The 24676-nt window shown below is 40.3% G+C and overlaps 1 protein-coding gene across 1 annotated transcript in view; it reads left to right on the top strand.

Annotated features, from left to right (window-relative positions):
• Nucleotides 1–867: 867 nt before the first annotated feature.
• Nedd1 (neural precursor cell expressed, developmentally down-regulated gene 1) overlaps nucleotides 868–24676 on the top strand; it is a 37674-nt gene continuing 13865 nt past the window's right edge. The window contains exons 1-7 of the mRNA NM_008682.2: nucleotides 868–963; nucleotides 3657–3800; nucleotides 7026–7120; nucleotides 9096–9212; nucleotides 11975–12115; nucleotides 22337–22566; nucleotides 24359–24560. Of these exons, the coding sequence (NP_032708.2) occupies nucleotides 3665–3800; nucleotides 7026–7120; nucleotides 9096–9212; nucleotides 11975–12115; nucleotides 22337–22566; nucleotides 24359–24560 (921 nt within the window). The 5' untranslated portion in view covers nucleotides 868–963; nucleotides 3657–3664. The remainder of the gene's footprint in view (nucleotides 964–3656; nucleotides 3801–7025; nucleotides 7121–9095; nucleotides 9213–11974; nucleotides 12116–22336; nucleotides 22567–24358; nucleotides 24561–24676) is intronic.

Below are 24676 nucleotides of genomic sequence, written 5' to 3'. Positions count from 1 at the left end.
CTCTGCTTTCCTCCTTTTCCCTCCCACCCCTTCCTTTCTCTTCCCCTCCTTTCCTTCTCCCACTCCTGCCACAATTTCCTCTCCATTCCCTCCCCTCTTTGAAACTGAGTTTCTTTGTATAACCGTCCTGGAACTCGTTCAGTAGACCAGGATGGATTTGAACTCACAGAGATCCCATTGCCTTTGCCTCCTGAGTGCTAGGATTAAAGGCTTGTACCACCACACCCCTTTGAAGTTAGATGTTTAACCTGCAGCTTTTCTTGGCTTCCTCTCAAGTAATCCTCTCCTAAACCAACCATGTTAATTGCCTTTATTATGAGCGTTCTTCTTTGTGATAACTGTGACACCTTTTTTTGTGGGAACTGAGAGTTGCCCGTGAATTCCCCATCTTTTATTCTTCTGTTTTGTTTTGTTCAAGACAGAGGTTCTCTGTGTAGTCCCTGGCTGTCCCGGAACTCACTCTGTAGACCAGGCTGGCTTAGAACTCAGCAGTCTGCCTGCTTCTGCCTCCCTAGTGCTGGGATTAAAGGTGTGCACCGCCACTGCCTGGCATTTTATTCTTGCCTTCCCTTTCCCTACAGAAGTGTTAATATTAACTTCCTAACTAGACTGTAATCTCCAGCAGGCTAGGGAACCTGCGTGTTGACTGACCTCTTGTCCCTTCAAGCTAAACACAGTAAGTGCACACCCACAGCCTAACTCAGCGCCTGGCACACAGTAGCCAGCAAACAAATGAGTGATAAAGGAGCAGTAGCTACAGGCTAGGATATCTTCCTCTGCACCGCCCCAGGGTGGGAGGCCACCCAGCACCCCCGCGGGCTGAGCGCTCGGGGCACCGCCTTTCCCGTGACGTCATGCGAGGCGGGACTTCCGGCCGCCCAAGTTTAACAGTCCAGGCGGGAGCCGGAAGCGCAGCGAGGAACGGGTGGAGCTGGGCCTCCCCTGTGGCCCCACGCTTGAGAGGTGAGGTTCCGCCTGACAGGGAGGCTCTGTGAGCGCGGTGGCCTTGGGCCGGGGACCCCCGAGGTCAGCCTCTTCGGTCCTGCGTTGGGCGGCAGCGGGCGCGCGCGCGCGCTGGAAAGTGGCCGGGGACCGGGCAGGACAGGACAGGACAGGACCGGGTCGCGGGCCCCGGATTTAAGGGCCAAGCTGCCCCGAGCGGCTCGTCCACCCCGACTCCCGGGTCTGGCTCGCCCGTAGCTGCTGAGCGCAGGCGCCCTGGGCTAGGGGTGCAACTCCCGAGAACTCTTCTTGAGCAGAGAGTGCAGTTGGTCGCTGTCGCTCTTCTTTCCCGGGATCCTCTCCCGGGGACTGATGTCAGAGCCCAGAAGCCAAGCGAAGGGACTGTGAGAGGTCTCCGTGAAGTCAGCCTCACTGAAGCTGTGTGGGTCGCTTAACTCTTCTGAAGAGCCTTGATCCACTCATTGCACCACACTGCACAGTAGGCTCCTTGTGTGGGGTTAGGGTAGCAGCAGCTTGCAGCTGTTTACTGTTCTTCAGAGTTCAACTTTTCTACCCTGTGTTTTTCCATGGGCCGGGGAACAAGGGGCATTGAGTAAGTGTTTTAGTCACCAAATAGAAACATTGTCTACAATTCAACAGGTGACTCTGCAAGTTTTTAGCCTCACCTACTAGGGGTCCCTTCTAACTCAGAACCACCCCACACACTACTGTATCCAAAAATATGCACAACAAATAACTGTTTTAATCCTTTCCATAAACTTTATTTATTTATTTATTTTTCCTCTTGAGACTCAATGATTTCTGCCTTATGCTTTTTAGTTTGTCCTCTGGAACCCAGATATGTATGATGCTTTTGTTGATGATGTGGGGGCGTGTCTTTGACCACTGTTGGCCTTTAACCTTGGTTAAATTCAGCCCCCTATGTCACCAGATGGAATCAATTCAGTGTGTTGTAGCTGCCGTAGCATCCCTTAAAAAAAAAAAAAAAAAAAAAAAGTAGGGCGTGGTGGCGCACACCTTTAATCCCAGCACTCGGGAGGCAGAGGCAGGCGGATTTCTGAGTTCAAGGCCAGCCTGGTCTACAGAGTGAGTTCCAGGACAGGCAGGACTATACAGAGAAATCCTGTCTCAAAAAACCAAAAAAAAAAAAAAAAAAGTAACCACTTTTTATTAGACTTCAAGTATCAATGAAACTGTGTTGACCTATAAAAAGAAACATATTTTGTGTGGCTACCATGGATTAAACACACACACACACACACACACACACACAGGAACACTATGGATTAAACACACACACACACACACACACACACACACACACACACACACACACAGGAATTAAAAACTAGCATCTGCTTGTGCCTTAGTTTTCTCCATTGATTTTATTTCTATCTAAACAAATATCGGTTGCAACCCACTTCATTCAAACTCATTGTTAATATATCTAATGTCTTCAGACAGGCAATAGGATAAATTGAATTACCAAGTTTGTTAATTGGATAGTAGTATAGTACTCTTTTTTGTTGCTGTTTTTGTTTGTTTGTTTTGTTTCTGAGATAGGGGTTTTCTGTGTAGCCCTGGCTGTCTGGAACTAGCTCCACAGACTAGGCTGGCCTCAAACTCACAGATCCACCTGCCTCTGCCTGGGATTAAAGGCGTGCACCACCACCACTGCCGGCCCTGTAATAATAGTACCATGGTACCACCCATACTGAGTGTGAGAGCATATTTCTCTGCCTTTTCTCTCCTCTGTATGTTTAAATACACCGTCTTTCACAGTACTGCTGCCCTTCAGAGTGCTTGGAGCAGCCTCTCTGCTTTCTGTCTAGACTGCCTTGGCTTGTGGCATCATTCTGTCAGATTTATGTGCTGGGAACATCACACTGAATAAAAAGTCAGAGGTCTGGGACCAAGAGTTGGTTTTAGGATACAGTGGCAACTTATTTAACTTTGTTGTTAATTTTAGAGTTTGGAAAACTTGGCACAGTGGGATTCAGACTTCCAGGATGGCTAGATTATAGCACATTAAAAAAATATGAGAACATTACTTAGTTTATTTCCCTGCGGAGTACTTAGTATGGATCAGGAATATTTCAAAATTCCTGTGTGAGGAGGCGGGCATTGTTATGGGAACAAAGAAGAGAGTAGAAGTTCCATGAACAACATTGAATTGGGTGCTAGAATATAGGGTAGCTGCTGATAAAGGGTGGGTTTTGCCACAGTAGGCGGGGAACTTACCTTTTAGAAGCAGAGATGTTTTGAGCAGAGGCCTAAATGATAAGGAGATGGTTTTGGGGGAACATGGGGAGCTTTCCAGGTAGAGGGGGGCAGCAGGTGAAGAGACACTAAGTGGAGGATGGGCTTGGCTTGATTCATAGACATGAAGAAGGCCGGTGTTTAGATCTGGTGGCTCAGGCAAGATGTGTAGGGCAGCCACATTGGCATGTCTGTCCTGTAAGGAGGAGGAGGTTGGGTTTCTCGTAGTCGCAGAGGGGATTCTTGGAAGGATGAGCTAAGTGTATGTGATTGGCTGGTGTTTGAGTCACTCATACTTTCTGTGTGTGCTGCTTGGTAGAAAGGTGGACAGAAATGGACAAGTAACATCCCTGCCTTAGATCAGGGGGCATTTCAGCTTTGAAAACTTGCTTTTCCGTAGTTGTGTTTTAAATAATGTTCTGAACTTTTTATAGGCCCAGTCATGCAGGAAAACCTCAGATTTGCTTCATCAGGAGATGACGTTAAAATATGGGATGCTTCGTTCCTGACATTGGTGGATAAATTCAACCCTCACACGTCACCGCATGGAATCAGTTCAATCTGTTGGAGCAGCAATAGTATCCTTTAAAAAAAAAAGTAATCACTTTTTGTTAGTTTTCAATGATCTGTGAAACTGTTGGCCCATAAAAAAAATATTTGTGTGGCTACCTGAGATTTAAAATAAAACAAAACAAAAAACTAAACCAAAACAAAACAAAACAAAAAAACACTGATAAAAATAATCCATATGCGTGCATTCTATTTTTCCCTGTTGATTTTCTTTTAAATTTGTAGTTGCAACCCACTTCAACCTCACTCTAATTTTCTGAATACAATTAGTCTTTAGATGCAGGCGGTAGAATTAGTTATATTGTCTACAGTTACTGAATGTGTGGAGTTAGGTAAGACTAGCAGAGCACCTATGAGACTTTACAGTGAGGGTTTTGTTTTCCATCTCCATTTGGATATTTGTGAGTCAGATGTGGAAGTCCGTGAGCTTGGGGGTATAAGCGGGGTGGAGAGGAGATTCAGAAGTCGTCGTGTGTCATCCACATCTTACTGATGACGTGCTCGGATTCTCCTCTCCCATCTGTGAGGAAAACAGCGTCGTTTCACAGTAGGCAGCGTGGGTGTAAGTTCCCTGTGTTGGCTGTTCGAATGGGGGATGAAGGGAACCTGAAAGTTAGGGTTCGTCAGATGTCATTGACATTTTTTGGGGTGGCGATTCAGTGTTATGGGGTCTCTCCTGGGCACCGTAGGGTGCTAGGAAGTGTCCCTGGCCTCTACTGCCCAACCACGAGAGCCTGTAACTCCTAGTTGTGCTGATCCAAATGCCTCCTGAGCTAGACTCTCCTGCAGTTGGGGACCTCAGTGGCAGATGTAGCGCTTTTAGTTCTCTAGATGTGGAAATACTCTGCCATTGGTGTGCTAGAAATGAGTCTTCTGTGAAACACATACCGTTTTGATACAACCATGAAGTGTTAAGAATTGCCTAGATTTTACCAGTATCACAGTATTAATACTCTCCCTAATGAAAGGGAAACTGACAGGGCTTTGAAATATGACTGATTTATGAACAAACATATTAAGTGTTTTTAATCTCAAACGACTGTTCTTACACATACATAACAAATGACAACTTTTCTTATTGAATTACATTTCCCTCTTGATCATTCCTCAGTTTTTGCATGCAAGCAGTAAGACCAATTACTTGGATACTCTATTAATCAGATTGTGAAGGACTCTCCAGCCTGTCATGTGGAAACTATTTTAAGGAGAGTGGCAAGCGTCTGAAGTTGGGCCTCACTATTTTTAGGTTTTGATTGTATTTACAGCTTCACTTTTTTTTTTTTTCTGGGTCCCTTGAAGAAAAGAAACAGTTCTTAATAGGATGTTTTTTTGTTTTTTTTTCCTGCTTATCTTTGTTTTGGGGATTGTGACCAGTACAAGTGCATTCCGTAGTGTGGCAGTGAGGCAGTGCTGTGTGACTTTGAGAAGCTCGTCTTGTCTGTGTAGAGAGCTTCATGTTATCTGTACTCCTAATGAGGCCATGGTTTAGTTACTACTGAAAAGCAGAGTTCCAGACACAGCAAGTCAGGGCCCCAGTGCATAAATTCCAAGAACAGGTTAGTATGAGGTGCCAGGGAAGTTAGTTTCCTTTATTCTTTTGGTTTCCATACTTCTTAGGACTTCTAAAATTACAAGAAAATGTAGAAACTACCTTCTCCTCTCTTACCTTCCTTCCTGTGGTTCTTTTTCTGTGGTAAACAGAAGAAGCCAGTGGCTTTCCACTGTGGCGATATGTTGGTAGAGATTATTTTATTTCCCCTAGAAATGCTGTGTGTGGATTGCCCTCTAGCTCCACTCAGCACTTGCAAAAGCAAGCCTGTGGTTATATTAGGAGAGAGGGCATTGGCGACTCGCTCTGGATTTCGGCACTGTGCTGATTCATTTGACAGTCCACAAGCCAGAGAATTGGACTCGGTTCTTATGAAGATTGGTACCTGTTGATGGCTTAGCTGCTACTTGGAGACTCCATTCTTAGGGTAGAAGATGATACTCTTAGCCTTGACTCCAGTGGAGTTCAGACCTGGTTCAAACTAAATAAACTTTCTTATCTTTTTAAAGTAGTGCTCTGTCTGGGGTGTAGCTCAGTTGGTAGAGGCTTGCCCAGCAGGAGTGAAGCCTGATTGGAAGCATGATGTTAAGTCAGGCACAGTGGTACACACCTGTAACCTTAGCCTTTGCAAAGTGGAAGCAGGAGGACCGGAGTTTGAAGGTTGTTCTAGGCTACAGAAGCCCCCCAAAACTTGTGATCTAGTCATAAAATACCAGGATACTCTGCACAATGTCAAAATAATGGAATAAGAATTACCTAGCTGCTTCCGTTGTTTCCATGCATAGACTTTGCTTACTAAAAGTAGAAAGTCTAAAATTCCTATGCTCTTTGCTGAACCTGATGAGCTGACCCAGTCGGTGGGAGGAGAGAATGACGTCTGTGAGTTGTCCTCTGCCTTTCACCCTTGGAATGTGATGTGTGGATGTGCGCACACACATACAAATCAATGTAAAGCACTATGATATTTTAACGTGCTGTGACTTTCCAAACCAGACTCTTATTCTTGGTTAAATTATTTAATCATTTTGGTTTAATATATGTTGTTTTATACTTACTTATTACCCATGTATAATTAATATAGAGTAAAATAAAAGTTTTAAGATTAACTGAAAATAATTCAAATTTGCATAGCATACATAGATTTTATTTGACCATACCCAATCATGTTTACTATATGCTCTATAATATTCATTAATAATATATTCATAGTTGAAGCGTCTACAGCAGTGATTCTAATCCTGAGAAAAGAACAGTCTTCATTTTTCAGTTGGAAGAAGTAGGAAAGTGATGTGGATGCTGAAGATGATACTGAGCGCTTGATCGATAGAATAGTCCCTCAACAGATTTTGTATATGAAAAAGCTGATTATTATTTCTGTTTGTTGCATTTCTCATGTTCTCACATCTGAAAGGGTAAACTTAGACCTGGCCCACTCTGGGAAGGGAGTAGTGTTTCTCATGGGCTAAGTATCTTTCAAATGATAGCGTAGTCAGAGGGATGGTTATCCCTGCAGACCTGGAAAAGAGAATCAGTAGTTGGTAGCCGGAATCATTTTGAAAGCTGGTATATGAGCCGCATTTGTGTACTGGTCTCTATGCTGGCTTACATGACTGTGCTCCTGAGACTGTAGTTGGGTGTCCCGGGTGCCCATGGACTGCTTGATGCTGCTTAACTCTTCATTTAGATAACTTTCTAGTGACAGCTTCTTCCAGTGGTGACAAAATAGTGGTGTCAAGTTGCAAATGTAAGCCCGTTCCACTTTTGGAGCTTGCGGAAGGGGTAAGTTACATGCTTTTAACCTGCTTACAATCTCGCTTTGCTTAAGTGACCGTGACTTGTTTGTTATGCGTCTTTGTTTAAAAACATTTTTCATCTAAACTCTGAATAATACAGTAACAGGTGGGGTTACCGAGAGGTTGATAGGTGAGATTATAATGATTTAGGAGAGCAGTTTAGGCCTTAGATTTCATTAGGAAGGGACTCTCTCTGTTTCCCCTTTTGTCAGTGCACGACTAGGCCACTAGGTTGACTTGACCTTGTGAACCCTCATGATGTAAGTGTTCCTGTTGCCTGTGGGTGCAGCAGCAGCAGCAGGGTCTGGTTCTGCAGGTAGCCTTCTGCTTTAGATGACGAGCACTCAGCACTCAAGGATGTGCTTCCTTAAGGCTGGAGTGGAGGGGTAGGGCGTTCAGGGAGTTCTGGGCCCACGGCACACAGGGACACTCTCGCTCTCACTGGGTATTTCTTTATCCCTGTGTTTTTAAAAGTTTATTCAGGATAACACCATTTTCCTCATTTCCAGTCTCACATTCAAAAAGCTATTCTTCAAAGAGAGTGGCACCTAACGACAAGGTCCTTGTCGCTCCTTGCTGCTGCTGCTTTTTCCTTTTTTACTTATTCATTCATTCATTTGGTAAACTTAAATTTCACTTCCAGCACAGGTGTGGAGGCTTAGAGACAAAGGTACAGGGGGAGTTTGAGGCAGACTGGGCTACCGAACTCTTCAAGATGGGAGTGATAGCGATCTTGGGACTTTTGGGTCCCTTCAGGGTGGCCAGCAAGCTGCTGTTGAATTTAATATTAAAGCCAGGTCAGTTCCTCCAACTCTCACAACTGGCTGGGCTTTGTCACACTGGGTTTTCAAGTCAGCGTTTAGCGCCTCTGCCCACTTGTTTTTTTTAACTTATTTGATTATGTGTTTGTTTATTTGGACAGAGTCTCTTGTGTAGTTCTGGCTGCTGTTTAGTACCTGGAACTTGGTATTTAGACCAGGCTGGCCTTGAAGTCGTCGAGATCCTCCTGCCTCTGCTTCTTTAGTGTTTGGATCAAAGGCCTGAGTTAAACCAAGTCCAATTCCTCCCATTAAAGAAAAGTAGTATACTTTGTACTTTGATACTTCCGATTCTATTTTTGCTTTAATACTATAGCAGATGACAGATACAGATGTGAGTCATTCTGAGAACTTGGTGAATATTCCTGTTCATTTGTATAATTTTAGCCCTTCCCACTTTAAGGCATTACATTATAAAGCAGGTGAAGAAATGTTCATTAGAGTTCTAAGTTTGAATGTGCTACAGTTATAAGAGCTTTTTGCAAGCAGTTTTTTTAATAAAGGAATTTATTAAGAACTTCTTTTACCATGTTAGGGCTGTAGTCATTATTTTGTGGGCCCCCAGCTTTGTTAACTCACATGCTACTTGAGCTATTGTGCCTTTACACTTGGGGAAAGAAATTCCCATCCTACTTATTTTAAAATATTTTTAGAATGAAAATTTAGGTTCCTGGTTTTGTTTTTAATTTCTTGTTTTCCTCTTTGAAGTGGACAGATTGGTATTAACGATATTATAATGGCTATTGTGGGCTACAAAATAACTTTGAAATTTGATCACCTTGTTTTTAGATTTAAAAACTACGTTTTAATATTTTTATCTTGTAGATACAGTATTCCTATAATACCATACAATTTCTATTAATTATTTAAGTTCATTAGATTCATTAAAATACATTAAAGGTCTTCTACCAACAAGGTAAGCTAATCTTAAGTATGGGTTTTATTCTGAACCCTTAACAATAATTATACCTGTGACAGCTGGCATCCAATATATCAACCTTTGGTGGAAACCATCTTTATCTACTTATTTTAAAAGTTATTTTAATGGCTATTAGGAAACTTTGATTTGCAGTGCAAGTAGATTGCTTATGATCATCTCTGCACTCTGTTAGGCTAATTTTGTTTGTTTGTTTGTTTAAATAGCAAAAGCAGACATGTGTCGATTTAAATTCTACATCAATGTATTTGGCAAGTGGAGGCCTAAATAACACTGTTAATATTTGGGATTTAAAGTCCAAACGACTTCATCGGTCTCTTAAGGTAAGCAAATATATCATAAATATTTATGGAATGGGTAGCTCACACCCTGTTTGGATGGTTACCAAACCTTGTCCTCGATATTGGATGCTTTAGCGTCAAAGTGGGCTTTATTGGGGAGATACGGGTGCTGTCTGGCTGAAAGTTTTCCTCATAAAAATTGTTGATTCATGTTGCCTTTTCTTTATTTTTTATGTGTTTCTATTGTTTTGAATGAAGTATTCTTCGAGGTTTTCTTTTTCTTAAGTGTGGTTTTGTCATCAGGGATCTTGTTTTTAAGGATTTTGGGAAAATGTGTGTGGTTCTGGACTTCAGTAACCAGAGTTGATGGTTCAGCTTCTTGGTTCTTCAGTGGGTTTGGCTTCTACTGTTGATGATATTTTTGCTTGCATATTTTTAAACTTGGAAATGGAATAGTTCTTAAAATAATTTACTAATTAAAATCAGTGTTCCCTTAGGTAGCTCTTTGTAGTTTCAAAAAATAAACATATTCATCTCAGGAAAGTGTGGTCAAGACTTCCGTAGCTTGACATCCAGCTTTTTTAAGTATTTAGAAGGTATTACAAAGTTATTTCTAAGTTTGTCACTTATAAGTAGTTAATATAAAAATTTAAATAGTTGTATCTATGTACTCTCCTATATACACAGAGAAGACCTCCCTTTAACTGTTTGTTAACCATGTTACTCATTATCTGATATTAGTAGGCATTTTGTGGCCAGTAATGTTTCATCTGTGTCCTCACCCGTCGTTGGACTGTTTGTAGGATATACCAGACATTTGGTTTTTGTTTTTCTTCCTCTTCTCTCTTAAAGTTAAATTGAGATGGGATCTTGTAGTAGCTTTGTGGCACCTTTGGAAATTTATAGTTTTATGCCTAGCTAAACTTTGAAGTGTATTTAAACTCTTTTTAGAATAAAATAGGAAACTGAAGAGTTGCTACTAATGAAATAGTTAGCTTTTGTCTCGTCGTTCCTTACTATGCTAGCTTGCGAGTGCTTACTGTTTAGTTCAGTGACTGCAAAGCAGCAAACATTCTCATGCGAGTTAGATGTCAAAGAATATGTATTCTCTCCACTCCACAGTGGCGGTCTGTGCAAATACACACCTTGCTCTTTGGTCAGTCTTTCAGTTGTGCACTATGTGAATTCACACTGCTTAGAGGGATATGCCTATTTTGTATAGGGAGTATCTTACCAAACTGAAAGAGCTGAGTCTTGGACCAGATTGTCAGAGTTTTTGGCTTTCGCTTGCTTGATTCCTATATGGCAACCTTCTACTCATTTCCTCTCCTCCATTTTCGTAATGCAGACAACCTTTTGTTTTCACATCATTTGGAATTCATAGAATGCTTTATTGTCTATTTTAAGTCGTATTTCCCCATCCATGAGACTTTTTTTTTCCGCCCTGAGTTCTTTATCTACGCTCTTATCCCTGGTGATGTGAAACAATCTCTGGCATTGGTTAGTGCATAGTGTTTCCTGGCGATGTATTTTCCACAATGGAAATTGGGAAGACAGTGCTTGTTTCCAGAGGCACAGACATTCTGTTGAATGACACGCTCTTAATTCCCTAGGTCAGCACTGCCCATCAGTTTTCCCCTCAGGCATTTGTGCTGTGATAGAAGTGGGGAATCACCTGATAAAGTTGTACTGCAGTGTGATGTCCATTACTTGTTTTGTATCAAGTTTAGGATATTTATCTTAGTAAATGACAGAATACTAAAATTGTTAAAAAAACAAAACAAAAATGCCACCCTTGTAACTCACATCAGGGTTACATGTCCTGCTACATGTCCAATTTGATGCTTGGAAGCAAACCTTGTAAACTAAAGTCTTGTAAGTCTTTTTAATCCCTCAGAGTAGATGCTGTGCGTGTTTGGGAGACAGTCTCTTTTGGGAGGGCCAAGGGCCCTGGAGATTGTCTTGGAGCTGAATCCTAGTCTGTCACTTAGCACATATGTGAGATGCACCAGTCTCTTATGCTTTCATGTCTCATGTGCCTCATCTGTAGATGGGGAAAATGACATTGCCTCTTAAGAGTTTTAAAGATTGGCTAGTTAGTGTGTGATGCCCCAGTGGGAGCACTGATATCTGCTGTCTCAGGCTGACCTGTTACTTTTTCTCCTCCTTTGCTATGTTTGCTTTTCTTCCTTTCCTATCTCTAACTCACCTATGATCTTTTGTTTATTTGCTTGTTTGTCTTTTGCGACTAGACCTCACTATATAGCTCAGGCTAACCTAGAATTCTATGTGGTACAGTGAACTCACGGTCCTCTTTAGTGTAGGGATTACAAGTGTGTACTACCAGTCCCCACTCTTCTTCTTTCTTTAAGGTTGGATTCTGTTGTATGTCTCTAAGTCAGTTGACAGTGATGTCTGTTTCCTCCTTGTGTTCCCTTGATGCCACTCTTCATTTACTGTCATTTTGGAGCTGATTTTAGTGTCTTCTAGTTGAACAATAATACTCAAGAGCAAATGTTTAACTTGAAATAAATGTTATCAACATCACTGGAAGGCAGGCGGTTCTGGAAGGTGAGCATTAAGCCAGTTACCGTTCTAGACTGTTAATGTTTCAGACTCTGTGGACATGTAAGATGGTTCTGAAAAATTGTCTCTTAAGACTCTGTGGATTCTGTGGTGTCCTAATCAGCTCAGTGCTGTTGTGTTTGAAGGAAACTCTTAGCCCAGGTATTGATTAACAGCCATACTCTTTTCATCAAAATATGGGGGTTAATGGCTGCTCTTCTTCACTGTGTTTCTTTCAGGATCATAAATGTGAAGTAACTTGTGTGGCATACAATTGGAATGACTGTTACATTGCTTCTGGGTCTCTCAGTGGTGAGATTATCTTACACAGTGTAACCACTAATACATCCAGCACACCTTTTGGCCATGGGAGTAAGCAGGTATGGTGTTTTGTCTTTTGTTTGTTTTTTGTTTTTATAAAAATAAAATTAATAACTTATAATTTGAATTATTTTACATAAGAAAGTAAGTTTAAGTTTTTTAACATTTATAAGTTTTATTTAGCTTTCTGGAAAACTAGCTAATTTGTAATGTAATACTAGAGTGCTTGTATGAATTCACTTATATAGTTAACTATGTAGTCTTTCTATACTATATCTGTATTTCTAACAAAATGAAAATATTTTCAGATAGCACAATTCTAAAATGCATTTCTGATACAGAAGTATTGCAACCTTCAACCTGTATTGGCCATAAGATGGATAAGTGCATTCATTCTTAGTGCTTGTGGACAGGGAATTATTGTGTTTAGGTAGAGGCAAGTAAATTTTGAAAAAAACCAAACAAACAGCTTTTTTTTTTTTTTTCTTTTAAAGTATGTGGTAGTTAAAATAATCAAAGCCAACTCATACATTTTCAGGTTAGTATGGAAATCTTTATGGAAACCTTTTAAAAGAAAAATTAGTCAATTAGATATTTTCCTTGGTTAAAAAAATAGTTTAAATTTTTTTTCTTAAAAGAATGAAAAATACCTTAATGAGTCTTCGTTGGCTAACATTCTTTGAACATGTCTAGAGACGTGGTTCCAGTAAGGTCTTTTAAGGTGGATATGTTGTATTTGGTGTTGACGCCATAGCAAATTGATAAACTTTAGTGTGACCTATTAGTAACATACAAATTAGTTATAGCCTCTTCTTACCCGTCTGCCCTCCCGTGTGGTGCTAAAGTCTGTTTTGCAGCCCATGGTCCCCGACTTATGTGGTATCCTCCTCAGTTAAGGCTCTGCTATAGCTAGTTAGTTGTTAAGTTGTTAAGTTAGTTGTTAGTTGTTAGTTAAGGCTCTGCTATAGCTAGTTAGCTGTTCTCAGTTCCCAGCGCCGACTGACTGGAAGCTCAGCTGCTCAGGTGGCCTTGCTTGCTTCCTCCTGACTCGCTTTTCCTTGGTGGAAGTTGTGAGTGACTATGTAAGACTATCTGAAGCTTCTGAATACAGTCGCAAGATGTATTAATGTAAGGAAATGGCAGTAGTCGGTCCTCCTCTAGTGCCTGTGATCTCACCGGCCATGAGGTCTTGGCCAGCTTTACTGAATTTGGCACGAGTTCCCTCCTGTTGACTGGACCTTAAGTCCAATGACTCCCCTGTTGGTTTCCTCCCCAGATACGTGTCACTGTTGCCCTGGTGTGGTATCCTGTTACTATGGCTCACAGGGGAGAACTGTGGATACCTTTTCTCCATTGGCAGCTTGCAGGACTGTGTGAGCTGGTCCTCAGGGAGGGGCCTTCAGTTCCTGTCAGCACTATCTTGATCTCAAGTCCCAAGACCAGAATAGGTGCTGTCTTCAACAGTAGTCTTACCTGTTGTTGGAAGGCACCAAAGGGCAGTGGCCATAGGCTGTATTGTTTGGGAGTTTTGGGACTTCCCCAACCAATAATCAAAAGGAAGTTTCTCATGCTTAGTTCTGGGGTTTTATTTAGATAGATAGTCTGTGGCAGTGCTTCTCACCCGTCCTAGTGCGTGACTCTTTAATACAGTTCCTCATATTGTGGTGACCCCAACCATAGAATTCTTTCATTTCTACTTCATAACTGTAATTTTGCTACTGTTATATCTGCTGTTGTCGATAGTCTGAGGTGACCCCAATGAAAGGGTCATTTGAACCCTAAAGGGATCGCAACCCACAGGTTGAGACCCGCTGGTCTGTGGTTCTCAGAAGCATTATCACCTCAAGTATAACTTTATGTGTGTGTGTGTGTGTGTGTGTGTGTGTGTGTGTGTGTGTGTGTGTGTGTGTGTGTGTGTAATTTTAGGTAAACTTAAAGTAATCCAATTCCCTATTGCTTTTCAAACATCTTCACAGTTATCTAACCTGGGCTCCTCCGTTTGTATTATCCTTCCTCCTCAGTTAAAGCTCTCCACTTTAGCCTTTCCTCTTTCTCTCTCCAAAGTTCTGGGTCCCCCAGCTCCTCATTCTTTCCGTATGGCTACAACTAGTGGCAGATAAGACACTCGATCAATGCCTTGGGGTTTATTCATATCTCTTTCTCAAATGAAAAGAAAAAACCTTAAAATCTTAGGTGATGGATTGTAGCAATGTTGACATTCAAAGAATTTTAATTGACTAGTTTGCATCAGAAAACGGATGAAGTTAAGTTTATCTTCTAGCTTAGGAAAACAGTAATGCGCAAGTCTGTCTCCAGTGTCAGTCCACCAGACCTTGAGCTCTCCCTGGGCATACTGCCTCCTCCTTGGGTAGCCGCACCTCTGTAGGACCTTTGGTAGCCTTTGGATTTACTTGGGAATATTAGGCTAAGGGATCAATGAGTATTAGCTGCTATTGGGAGCTTTTAACAATTCATTAGATCAAGACATTACATTACTTTCCTGGTTTTCTCCTCAACTTGGTTTGAACATCCTTAGTATGTGCACTCCCTCCATCACCCTGCTAGCTTACCAGTTATAATTTACCCTCGGCAGTTATTTTCCTGACAGGGTCCAAATCCTCAGGCGGAACTACAGGTTGTCAATGTTTTCTTCGGGAAGGAGACTCCTTGTAGGTTTCTCAGTACTTAAGTGCGCAACCTTAAGCTTAAGCATACACAGGCAATAGTAACTGAACTCCATAGTGATTATGCGTGTATGTGTGTGTGTGTGTATGTGTGTGTATATGTGTGTGTGTGTGCGAATGCATGCATGTATATGATAATAAGATAAAGAAAAAAATTAAGTGCACTTTCCCCTCTGCCTGGAACAAATGGTTATTTTTATACACTATATTATTTCATATTCTTTGATAGGCTATACTATTAAGGCAAGACAATAGAAGTTGGCCTCTTAGAAAGATCCGTTCTAGATCTTAAGAAAGTCCATGTAATGACTCTGCACACTCACGTTTTACTGTACATAATTGAAATATGTGAAGGCATTTTTACATTAGTTCTTTCCTACATTTTAACTGCTGTTTACCTGTCATTACCAGAATTGCCACTTGAGTGTTCATTAAAACATTGTATTATAAGCTTACTTAAAATTCATTTAAGATTTCAAATATATTAAATATTCATTGAAAAGTGTAAGCAGTTCATAAGATCTCAAGTGTGTTAGACACTGACCTTGTAAAATTCAGATTTGTGTGAATTTTACATTGATTGAGCTCAGGTTTGTGTTGGTTGATTTTACTGTACCTGGGGTTATTGAATAAAAAGTAATAGTTAGGACCTATCCATGATTAAATTGAAAATGTTAGTTTTGTTTTTCTAAACAATTAAGGATTTGAGGTTGTTAGAATCACCAAGTTGGCTTCCTAGACAAAGTGACAAAACCTTTGTCATCTCACTGAATCTACATCCAACTGGGATTCATGTCAGAAGTGAGGTTGCCTGGGTATACTGAGTCTTACTTTGAGCTGAGTTGAAGCTATTAGTTTTTGTCTTTGTCCAAAGAAAAGGAACTGTACTATCCCTGCGGAGCTGCTGGCTTCGTGAGCTGTAACCTCGTGTCAGCACTGGGCAAGTCCAGCAGCCTGGGCTCACTGAGAGTTACCTTTTCCCAAGCAGCTAAAAATGTGGGTCTGTATCATTGATGATTAAGAAGATTCAGAAGGGAATTTTAGGTAAAGCAGGTGAGATTTTAAAACATACCACAGTACGTTTAAACACATTTGTTTTCCTTAAGCGAATATATTTTGTTTTGTATATAGATTTTGTAAGTATTAATAAGCCTGCTTGAGTATAGAAATCTGGTAAATGTATGTAACTTAATTGCCTTTTAAAACGATAATTGTTTTGTAAACAATGAGTTTAGGGCAGGGATATAGCTCAGCTGTAGAAACTTGATAAGAAGGCCTGGGTTCTATTTCTGGCATGGCAGAAATGTTTAAAATGTAATTGGCTTTATGTTTTACATGGATTTAGAAAGTTTGACTACAGAGCTATATTTTTAGATTAGTGATCCTTAAGTTTATGCATTAGCATAATTTATATTGGGGAAAATATTTGGCACGATTAACATTTCCTTAATAATCGTAGTAGTATTTCTTTAACATTTGTTATGTTCTTGCCTAGCCCGTGTATTATGTTCTCAAATATTTTTATTAATGTGAGCATAAAATAAATTGATACTTTATACCCATTTTCAAAGATACTTTTTGTATGATTTTCTCTTCCTAATATTAATGGAATTATTTGAAGAATATTACCATCTGTGTTTCCATATGCATTTTTGTCTTTCTTCTGCAATCATTTTCTTTGTCTAGACTTGTTTCCTGCCTTCCTTTTGCCATCGTGCTGTGTCCCAGGCATGCCAACATTAATCCTCCTCATTTTCAGTGGTTGCATGCATTTTATTATTTAATGTCACTGCTTACCTAAAGATTCTTCTGTTCTAGATAGTTCCCAACGTTTTATAATCACAGCATGCACTGTATTGTAATAGTGTTATGAAAGTCACTTCTGATTTTGGCTTTTTTTCAATAAAATTTAGGAACAGGTTCACTGTTGAGGTAATATTTTTATTCATAAACATTGAGTGGGCACCAGAGCAGTCATTAGTCCTGAGGTGTCTTTCTTTTACTTATTCTAATGGTTCCATAGGCAGCAGATGTTCTGGGCTCTGTAATCTAAATAAAGATTAGGGAGTAGGAGGTCTAATAAATGATATTTCTCCTATCCCTCCCTATCTTAATCAGTTAGGTGCATCTTTTCTTTAGGATGTAAGATGCCTGGCAAAGGGAAAGAAAACAAAAGAAGTTAAGTTTGCAGAGGGCAGATTAACCCAGCAGACAGCTTCACTGTGTGCTCTGTGCAGGTTAGTAATTGACTCTGCCAGAAAGAACTGACAGTAGATTAACGAGAGGAAAGGAGTGCCAGCTCAGTGCATGCCAGTGCACTGGCTATTGAAGGGTAAGGGGTGAATATCCAGGCTGTGGGAGCCCACAGCCCTCAGCAACATATTAATGGACAGCCACAAGTCACCATGAAACAACCTGCCCATGCATGTACATGCTCAGGGGCCTTTAACTGCTTCTGTGCTGCCCTGACACTCCCCCTCCCCCACCCCCAATCCAAGAAAAAGCAACCATTGGGTCAGTGACTCCAAAGCCATGCGCATCCCTGTGAGATTAGTAACTCAGAGCTGCTGCAAGTGCTTGAGTCTCTAGGCTCTGTCCGTTCTGAGGCTGTTGAACCTGCAGCCGAACCACAAGCCCACAAGCTAAAGAGGCCACCCAGAAAGCAAGTTAAGGATGCTGCCCCTGTTCAGCTGTTTAGATTCCTCAGGGAGCACCAGAGAGAAAACACTTAAACACCGAAAAATGTGTTACACGAAAATAGCAAATAGAAAATACACTTTAAAAAGAAAGGAATCTTTGAAACTTATGTATCCAGCAAATGATTAAAAAAACATCAAAGATATAAAAATAGTAAAATACAAAGAAAAAGTGGATGTTTTATAGACTCTGGGAAAAAAAATCAGCAAAGGACTAACATTTAAAGCAGTAGTTATTAACCTGTGGGTAGCAACTCCACATATCAGATATTTACGATTTATAATAGTAGCAAAATTAAAGTTATGAAGTAATGACAAAATTTTATGGCTTGTGGTCACCATAACATGAGGAACTATATTAAAGGGTTGCAGCATTAGGAAAGTTGAAAAATCACTGATTTAAAACATTCCTTTCTTTAGTTTTGTAATTTTTCACTATGAAATACTTTAAGATGTCAGTTCTTTTTAAAATAACAGAATTGATAATGGAAGGGCTTGTCCAGAAGCCTTGAGACTGTTTCTATGGACCATCTCTCTGTCAGAAAAAAGATCAATACAGCAAGAAATGGAGAAAGCATTGACAGTCTATATGAGCATCTATGGCCTTACTTAGAGCAGCTACAAATTAGCACTTACAAATTCTTAGTATCTTAATAGAAAATAGGCAAGGTAAATTAGTAGACAATTCATAAGAACAAAGATAGATAAATGCTAACTTAGTCTTCTCATCTTAGTATCTCTGAAGAGTGCTGGACAACAGAAATATAAATTATCTCAAGTCAACATTAGCAATGATAGATTTGTTAGAACCTGGAAGAGATAAATTGATATTATCCAGCTGTAAAATGAAAGAGAAGATATTTTGCTGAGGTGACTGTGTCGCAGTGGAATGTAATCCCAGGTACGGGTTCTATTACACTCAGCACAGATGCACGTACAGAAAGGTACTTAAGAGGCACCTCCAAAGATGGTAAATCAGTTGTCTGTAGTTGCTGAGGTGACAGGTGAATTTACTGTCTTTGCTACTTCATTTTTTTTTCTAAATACCTGTAGTGGATGTAAGAATTCCTTAGCCCATGGCCTTCTTACTTACTTTTCTAAGTCTTGCAAATGAAGTTTGCACAGTTATTGTCATTCATTGACGTGATGTCTTCAGCTGCCTTTGCAGAATGATATGTGTTAACCTTCAGTTTATTTAGGAATAAGTTTGCCAGGCCCTTACTTATATGAATAGTGTTTCATATTTATAAACAACCTCTTAACAAAAACAAATACATTCTTACAAAGTGATAATGTGTCATAAGAAAAAAGAACATTGATACTGAAAGTGCTAAACAAAATAATTGCTTAATAAGTTTGGTGCTGCTGGTACCAAAGTGCATTAATATTTATTTTACATAGTGTAGCAGATTAGTACTTTGCTTATATATTGTATCATGGTGATGTCTTGATATTCTAAGGAGATGTTGATTTAATTCATGTGGAGCGATCAGAAATGATACTCTATTAATATTATCAAGAAGATTAAAGGGTAGATGTTTAAATAAACATATTTATGGGTCTTAAACTATGTTATATATGGAAAACATTAATCATCGAATTGAAGATCCATACATAGTTCTACATGCCTGTTTTGAACACCTGATTTTTTTATAAAGAAGCTAGAAATGCACACTGGAAAAACGGACAGCATCTTCAACAGATGGTGCAGTAAAGCTAGATAGCTGCATGTAGAAGAATCCAGATCGATCCATAAGTATAACCGTGCACAAAGCTCAACTCTATGTGCATCATAGACTTCAACATAAGGCCAGATGCACTGAATTCTGATAGAAAAGAAATGGGGAATAACTTGAACTGATTCCACAGGAAAAGACTTTCTAAACAGACCACCATTATTAGCACAGGACTAAGATAGACAATAAATGGAACCTTATGAAACTGAAAAGTTTTAGTGATACAAAGAACACCATTATTCAAACAAAGTGGCAGCCTAGAGAATGGGAAAAGATTTTTACCAACTATATATCCAATAGAGGGATAACGTCCAGAATATAAGAACTGAAAAAACTGGGTATCAAGAAAGCAAATACCTCAATTAAAAAATGAAGTACAAAGCTATAAACAGAATTCTCAAAAAGAAAAAGGGACTCTCAAATGACTAAAAAACACTTAAATGTTCAAAATCCTTAGTTGTCAGGGAAATGCAAATTATCTTATGCTAGTCAGAATGACCAAGATCAATAAAACAAACCACTGCTCATGCTGGTGTGGATGTAGAACAAAGAAAACACTCCTGCATAGCTGGTGTGAAGGCAAACTTACACAACCACTATGAGAATTGGTGTGGTAGTTCCTCGGAAAGATGGGAGTCGATTTTCCTCAAGATCCAGCTATGCCATTCTCAGGCACATACCCAAAAACCGTTTCATCCTCCCACAGGGACACTTGCTCAGCTAACTGCTGTCTTTTCACAAGTCAGAAGTAAAAGCAGCCTAGATGTCTTGTCATTAGATGCATGGATAAAGAACACGTGCTGCATTTACACCATGGAATTTTTCTCCATTATTAAAGAAAATGAAGTCTTGAAATTAGCCGGTAAATGGGTAAAACTAGAAAAAAAAAACCATCTTGAGTGAGTTAACCAGAAGCAAAAATACAGTATGTATTCACTTGTGAGTGGATGTTAGTTGTTAAATTAAAGGTAAGCAGACTACAGTCTTTTAGAATCAGAGGTGATTCACAATCATAAAATTATTTTTGTTGCTACTTCATAACTGTAATTTTGCTAGTGTTATCTATTATAATATAAATATCTGATATCCAGGATGGTCTTAGGCAATCCTTGTGAAAGGGTTTGTTGACTCTCAAAGGGCTTGCGGCGACCCAGAGATTAAGAACCACTGGTATAGAGTAAGTGCCTAGGAAACAATACATTCTCTAGGACTGTGTAATAGGTAATAGAGTAGATAGTTATGAATAGATGGGTGGGTAGGGGTGGGGTAGGGACTAGAACAGGAAGATAAATGGGGAGGGAAAGAGAAGAGGGGAATGAGGAAGTGAAGATGGGGGGAGAGGGACAATAAAATTAAGAGTAATTTGAGGGGTTATATGGAAACCTAATACAGTAGAAACTTTCTAAATTGTGTGTGCGTGTGTTAGTGTTCTAATAACGGTGACAGCTGTAAGTGGATGTCTTTTGTCACTAGCTGAAGCTCCAGTACCAGTACACTAGTGCAGTGGAGACACAAAGCCTGTGGGAGTGACGAACCAGTACCTGAGGGGACGTTAAGGCCCACTCCATGAGAAAGGGTCAGACCTGACATTGCTTGGGTGAGCAGAAGCTAAGACTAGATAGCCAAGAGACAGGGAAAAACAAATACTACTTTTCTACAAAAGGAATGTAGCAATAAAATGGCTCCTAATGACATTCTGCTGGACTGATAGGTCACTGTCTTGCTCACCCATGATCAGAGAAGCTTCCTCCTGCAGCAGATGGGAACAAACACAGAGACCCACGGCCAGACGAAACACAGCAAGAGTGAGAGACCTTGGAACACTCCACCCTATTGGGAGGTCTCCATCAAATCCCTCCCCCTCTGGGCTCAGAGAACCCTGTGGAAAAGGAGGTGGAAAGAGTTTAAGAGCCAGTGGGGAGTGGGGACAACAAAAAAACATAGCCTTCTAAGCATAGAACCAATGCACATATATACTCAGAGGCGGTGTGCATGAGGCCTGCAGGAGTCTGAACCAGTGAGGTCTCAGAGATGAAAGAAATGGCCACATATCCCCATCTCTAGCCCAGACATTATCTCCAGTTGATAGCCACTTGTGAATGAAAAATGAGTTTTCTCCAAGAGAGTCTCACCAGAGAAACAAACTACTCTTAAGCATAGGCTACATGCTCCACAGTAGATGGTCAGCTGAAAGCAAACTCCGTGGCATCTTTTGAGGTTCCTGTCTCATAATGTCATGTCGAGGCTTTTAAATATTTTTAAATTTTTACTTTTACTTTTGTTTGACTTTTTTTTTTGCCCTACAGATTTTGCATGTGTATATTATGAGTTACAGTTTTTTTTGTGGGGTTCTTGAATGTACAATCAAGTGTTTGTGTCTTTTTCTTGGACCCCTTTTCTTCGTTCTGTTTGTTTTGTTGTGTTCTGATATTTTTACGTGTTATTTTATTATTAGCACAGTTAATTATGATGCCAATAGAAATCTGGACACAGTATTTTAGGGAAGGTAGGTATAATTCAATCAATTTTAATCAAGTTGTATTTATTCAGCCTGAATTTTCTGGTCCAGAAAATAAACTAGAAAGGAAGCCTATCTTCTGGCGGGGATTAGTGTTTAGAGCAAGTCCTGTGCTGCCTTCAGGCTGACAGGAGGTTTAGCCCATTCCAGTGTGGAGGAACCCATCTTCTGTGCCTATGCCTTACTGTGCTGCTTACTGTGTTGGAATGTCAGCTCCACAGGCCCCACACACAACAATGCATCCCAGAGCCTAAGGGCTGTAGGGCAGTAGAAGTGAGTGCAAAATATCTTCACCCTCTCCCAGGGTTCTCTCGTGATCCGACTGTGCTTGGGCCCTGTATATATGGTGACTGCTCTAACCAATGTAGACAATGTGGATGTGTTATATTAAAAGTTTTCCTCTGAAATGGAGGAGATTGAAGAAGCTGTGTTATCTAAGATAAAATCGTGACAGATATTCAATTAATAGAATATTGAAATGTGGCAGGGTCATCTTATAGCACACTAAATAACATGGTGGAGGTTGTGATCTAACATGTCTGTCTTTAAATCAGAGAATACCTAGCCCGGCATAGACAGAGTTGGTGGGATTGAGTCATGTTTATGAATGTTTGTGTCACGTCAATGTGTCTTTATTATCTCACAGCCTATCCGGCACATCAAGTACTCATTGTTTAGGAAGTCTCTCTTGGGCAGCGTTTCGGATAATGGAGTAGTGACTCTCTGGGATGTGAACAGTCAGAGTTCATACCACACCTTTGACAGTACACACAAAGCCCCAGCTTCAGGCATCTGCTTCTCTCCTGTCAATGAACTGCTGTTTGTAACCATAGGCCTGGATAAAAGAATCATCCTCTATGATACTTCAAGTAAGAAGTAAGTGTGACATTGTCATGAGACAGGACCGTACCTAGCAAAGGCGGGCCTCAAACTTGCCAGTTAGCTAAAGATGACCTTGAACTTCTGATGCTCTTGTCTTGCTGAATGATGGAATTACAGTGGATGTCACCACACCTACATTATGTGCTGCTTAGGGTTTTATGTGTGCAAGGCAAACACTATTCCCTGAACTCCATCTCCAGGCTTAGTGTGTTCATGCTTTAATTTAGTGACAGATGGCTCATTAACTGACGTTTGTGACTTACACAAGCATCTGATCACTATAAGGGGATCAGATATTTGTACACTTGATGTATCTAATATTTTACATACATACATGCATACATCTAATGATGTATCTGATAATTTTCTTTGTTTTCTTACACAGAAAAGAATGGATACAACATAGACATTAGGGTACTTTTAGACCATGAATGAAGTAGAGAAGGGGGCAGGCTTCATCATACATCTTTATTTCAGCAGTCTAAAGATTCTTTTGTAAAATGAAACTAAATATACTTTTTAGAAACAGTTTTGTTAGCCGGGCAGTGGTGGTGCATGCCTTTAATCCCAGCACTTGGGAGGCAGAGGCAGGCAGATTTCTGAGTTTGAGGCCACCCTGGTCTACAGAGTGAGTTCCAGGGCAGCCAGGGCTATACAGAGAAACCCTGTCTCAAAAAACCAAACCAAACCAAACCAAACCAAACCAAACCAAACCAAACCAAACCAACAAAAATCAGTTTTGTTTTAAATTGATTTATTTTCTGTATCAGAGTTTCTAAACTAGTTATATTCTAGCCTGATGCTTCTGTCACGGAGTGCTGTCCTGAGCACTGTAATGTATTTCAGCACTGGCCTTCATCTCTCCCAGTAAGTTCAATGAGTTTGCTGAGTCATGATAGTCTGCAAACATTACCAGATATCCCTAAAAATGTTACCTCTGCTTGGGTACATGGTCTTTGAACCATTCAAACCCTTCTTGTGTGATAACTATGCTCAATTTAGAATTAAAAAAAAATAATTTATAGATCCTATGCTAAGGTCATTTACTGTCAGGGGACAACCCTTCTTGTGTGATAACTGCTCAATTTAGAACTTTAAAAAGAAAAAGAAAAAGGAATGTATAGATCCTGTAGAATGCTAAGGTTCCTTACTGAGGGGAGATACCAGAATCGGGCCTTGCTGCAACACTCCAGTAGTTAGTTACTGTGACCTGTTTCACTCTCTGCTCTTTTTAAAATAGTTCACTGACAGCCTATGTGGTCAGTAAGCCATTTGTTTTCCTCTAGTACCAGATAAATCAGCAAAGAGCAAGTTAATATCAGTTGCCTGCCTGTGGTCCAACCACATGAACTATGTTGTTTTTGCCTTTTGGTCAAGAGATGCACAACTCAGAGCAGAGTAGCATCTGCTCCTGTGAAAGGTCACAGTCCCTCCAGAGATGGGCAGGCCACTCAGTGGAAACTGGATATGTCGAGCCCGCTCAGCCCTGAGGCTATGCCTGTTGTCACACACGCTGCCAGAGAGCACTTAATCCAGGAGACAGGAGGTCCACGAGGAAAATGTGGGCTGCACTGGTGTGATGTGAGCAGATAGACGGTGGGATGTTCATTCTTTACAGGTCCTGCTGTTAGATGTGTCTGTGAGACGTATCCAAACTGCTTTAAACAAGTATTTGGGATATGCATTGTTTGCCCAGTTCTAAGTATTCTTGATAAGTAGATGTGTCGTCTAAGCTTATACTCCTGCATATACTAATGTATTTGCATATTCTCCTCCTCCTCCAAAGGCTAGTGAAAACTTTAGTGGCCGACACCCCCCTGACTGCAGTAGATTTTATGCCGGATGGAGCCACTTTGGCTATTGGATCTTCCCGTGGGAAAATATATCAGTATGACTTAAGGATGCTGAAATCTCCCGTGAAAACCATCAGTGCCCACAAGACATCTGTGCAGTGTATAGCATTTCAGTACTCCACATCTCTGACGAAGGTGAGATATTCTCTTTTCAACATTTTCTATTTTCCTAGAGATTGCTAATCAGAAAATGAAAATTATCTCTTGTCAACTAAACACAGCATTGTATTTCTTTGTAGTTATTTTATATG

This window comes from Mus musculus, chromosome 10, assembly GCF_000001635.26.
Source record: "Mus musculus strain C57BL/6J chromosome 10, GRCm38.p6 C57BL/6J".
In the NCBI taxonomy this organism is placed as follows: Eukaryota; Metazoa; Chordata; class Mammalia; order Rodentia; family Muridae; genus Mus; species Mus musculus.
The sequence above is the reverse complement of the archived record's forward strand: the minus strand, read 5'-3'. Positions and strand labels throughout refer to the sequence as shown.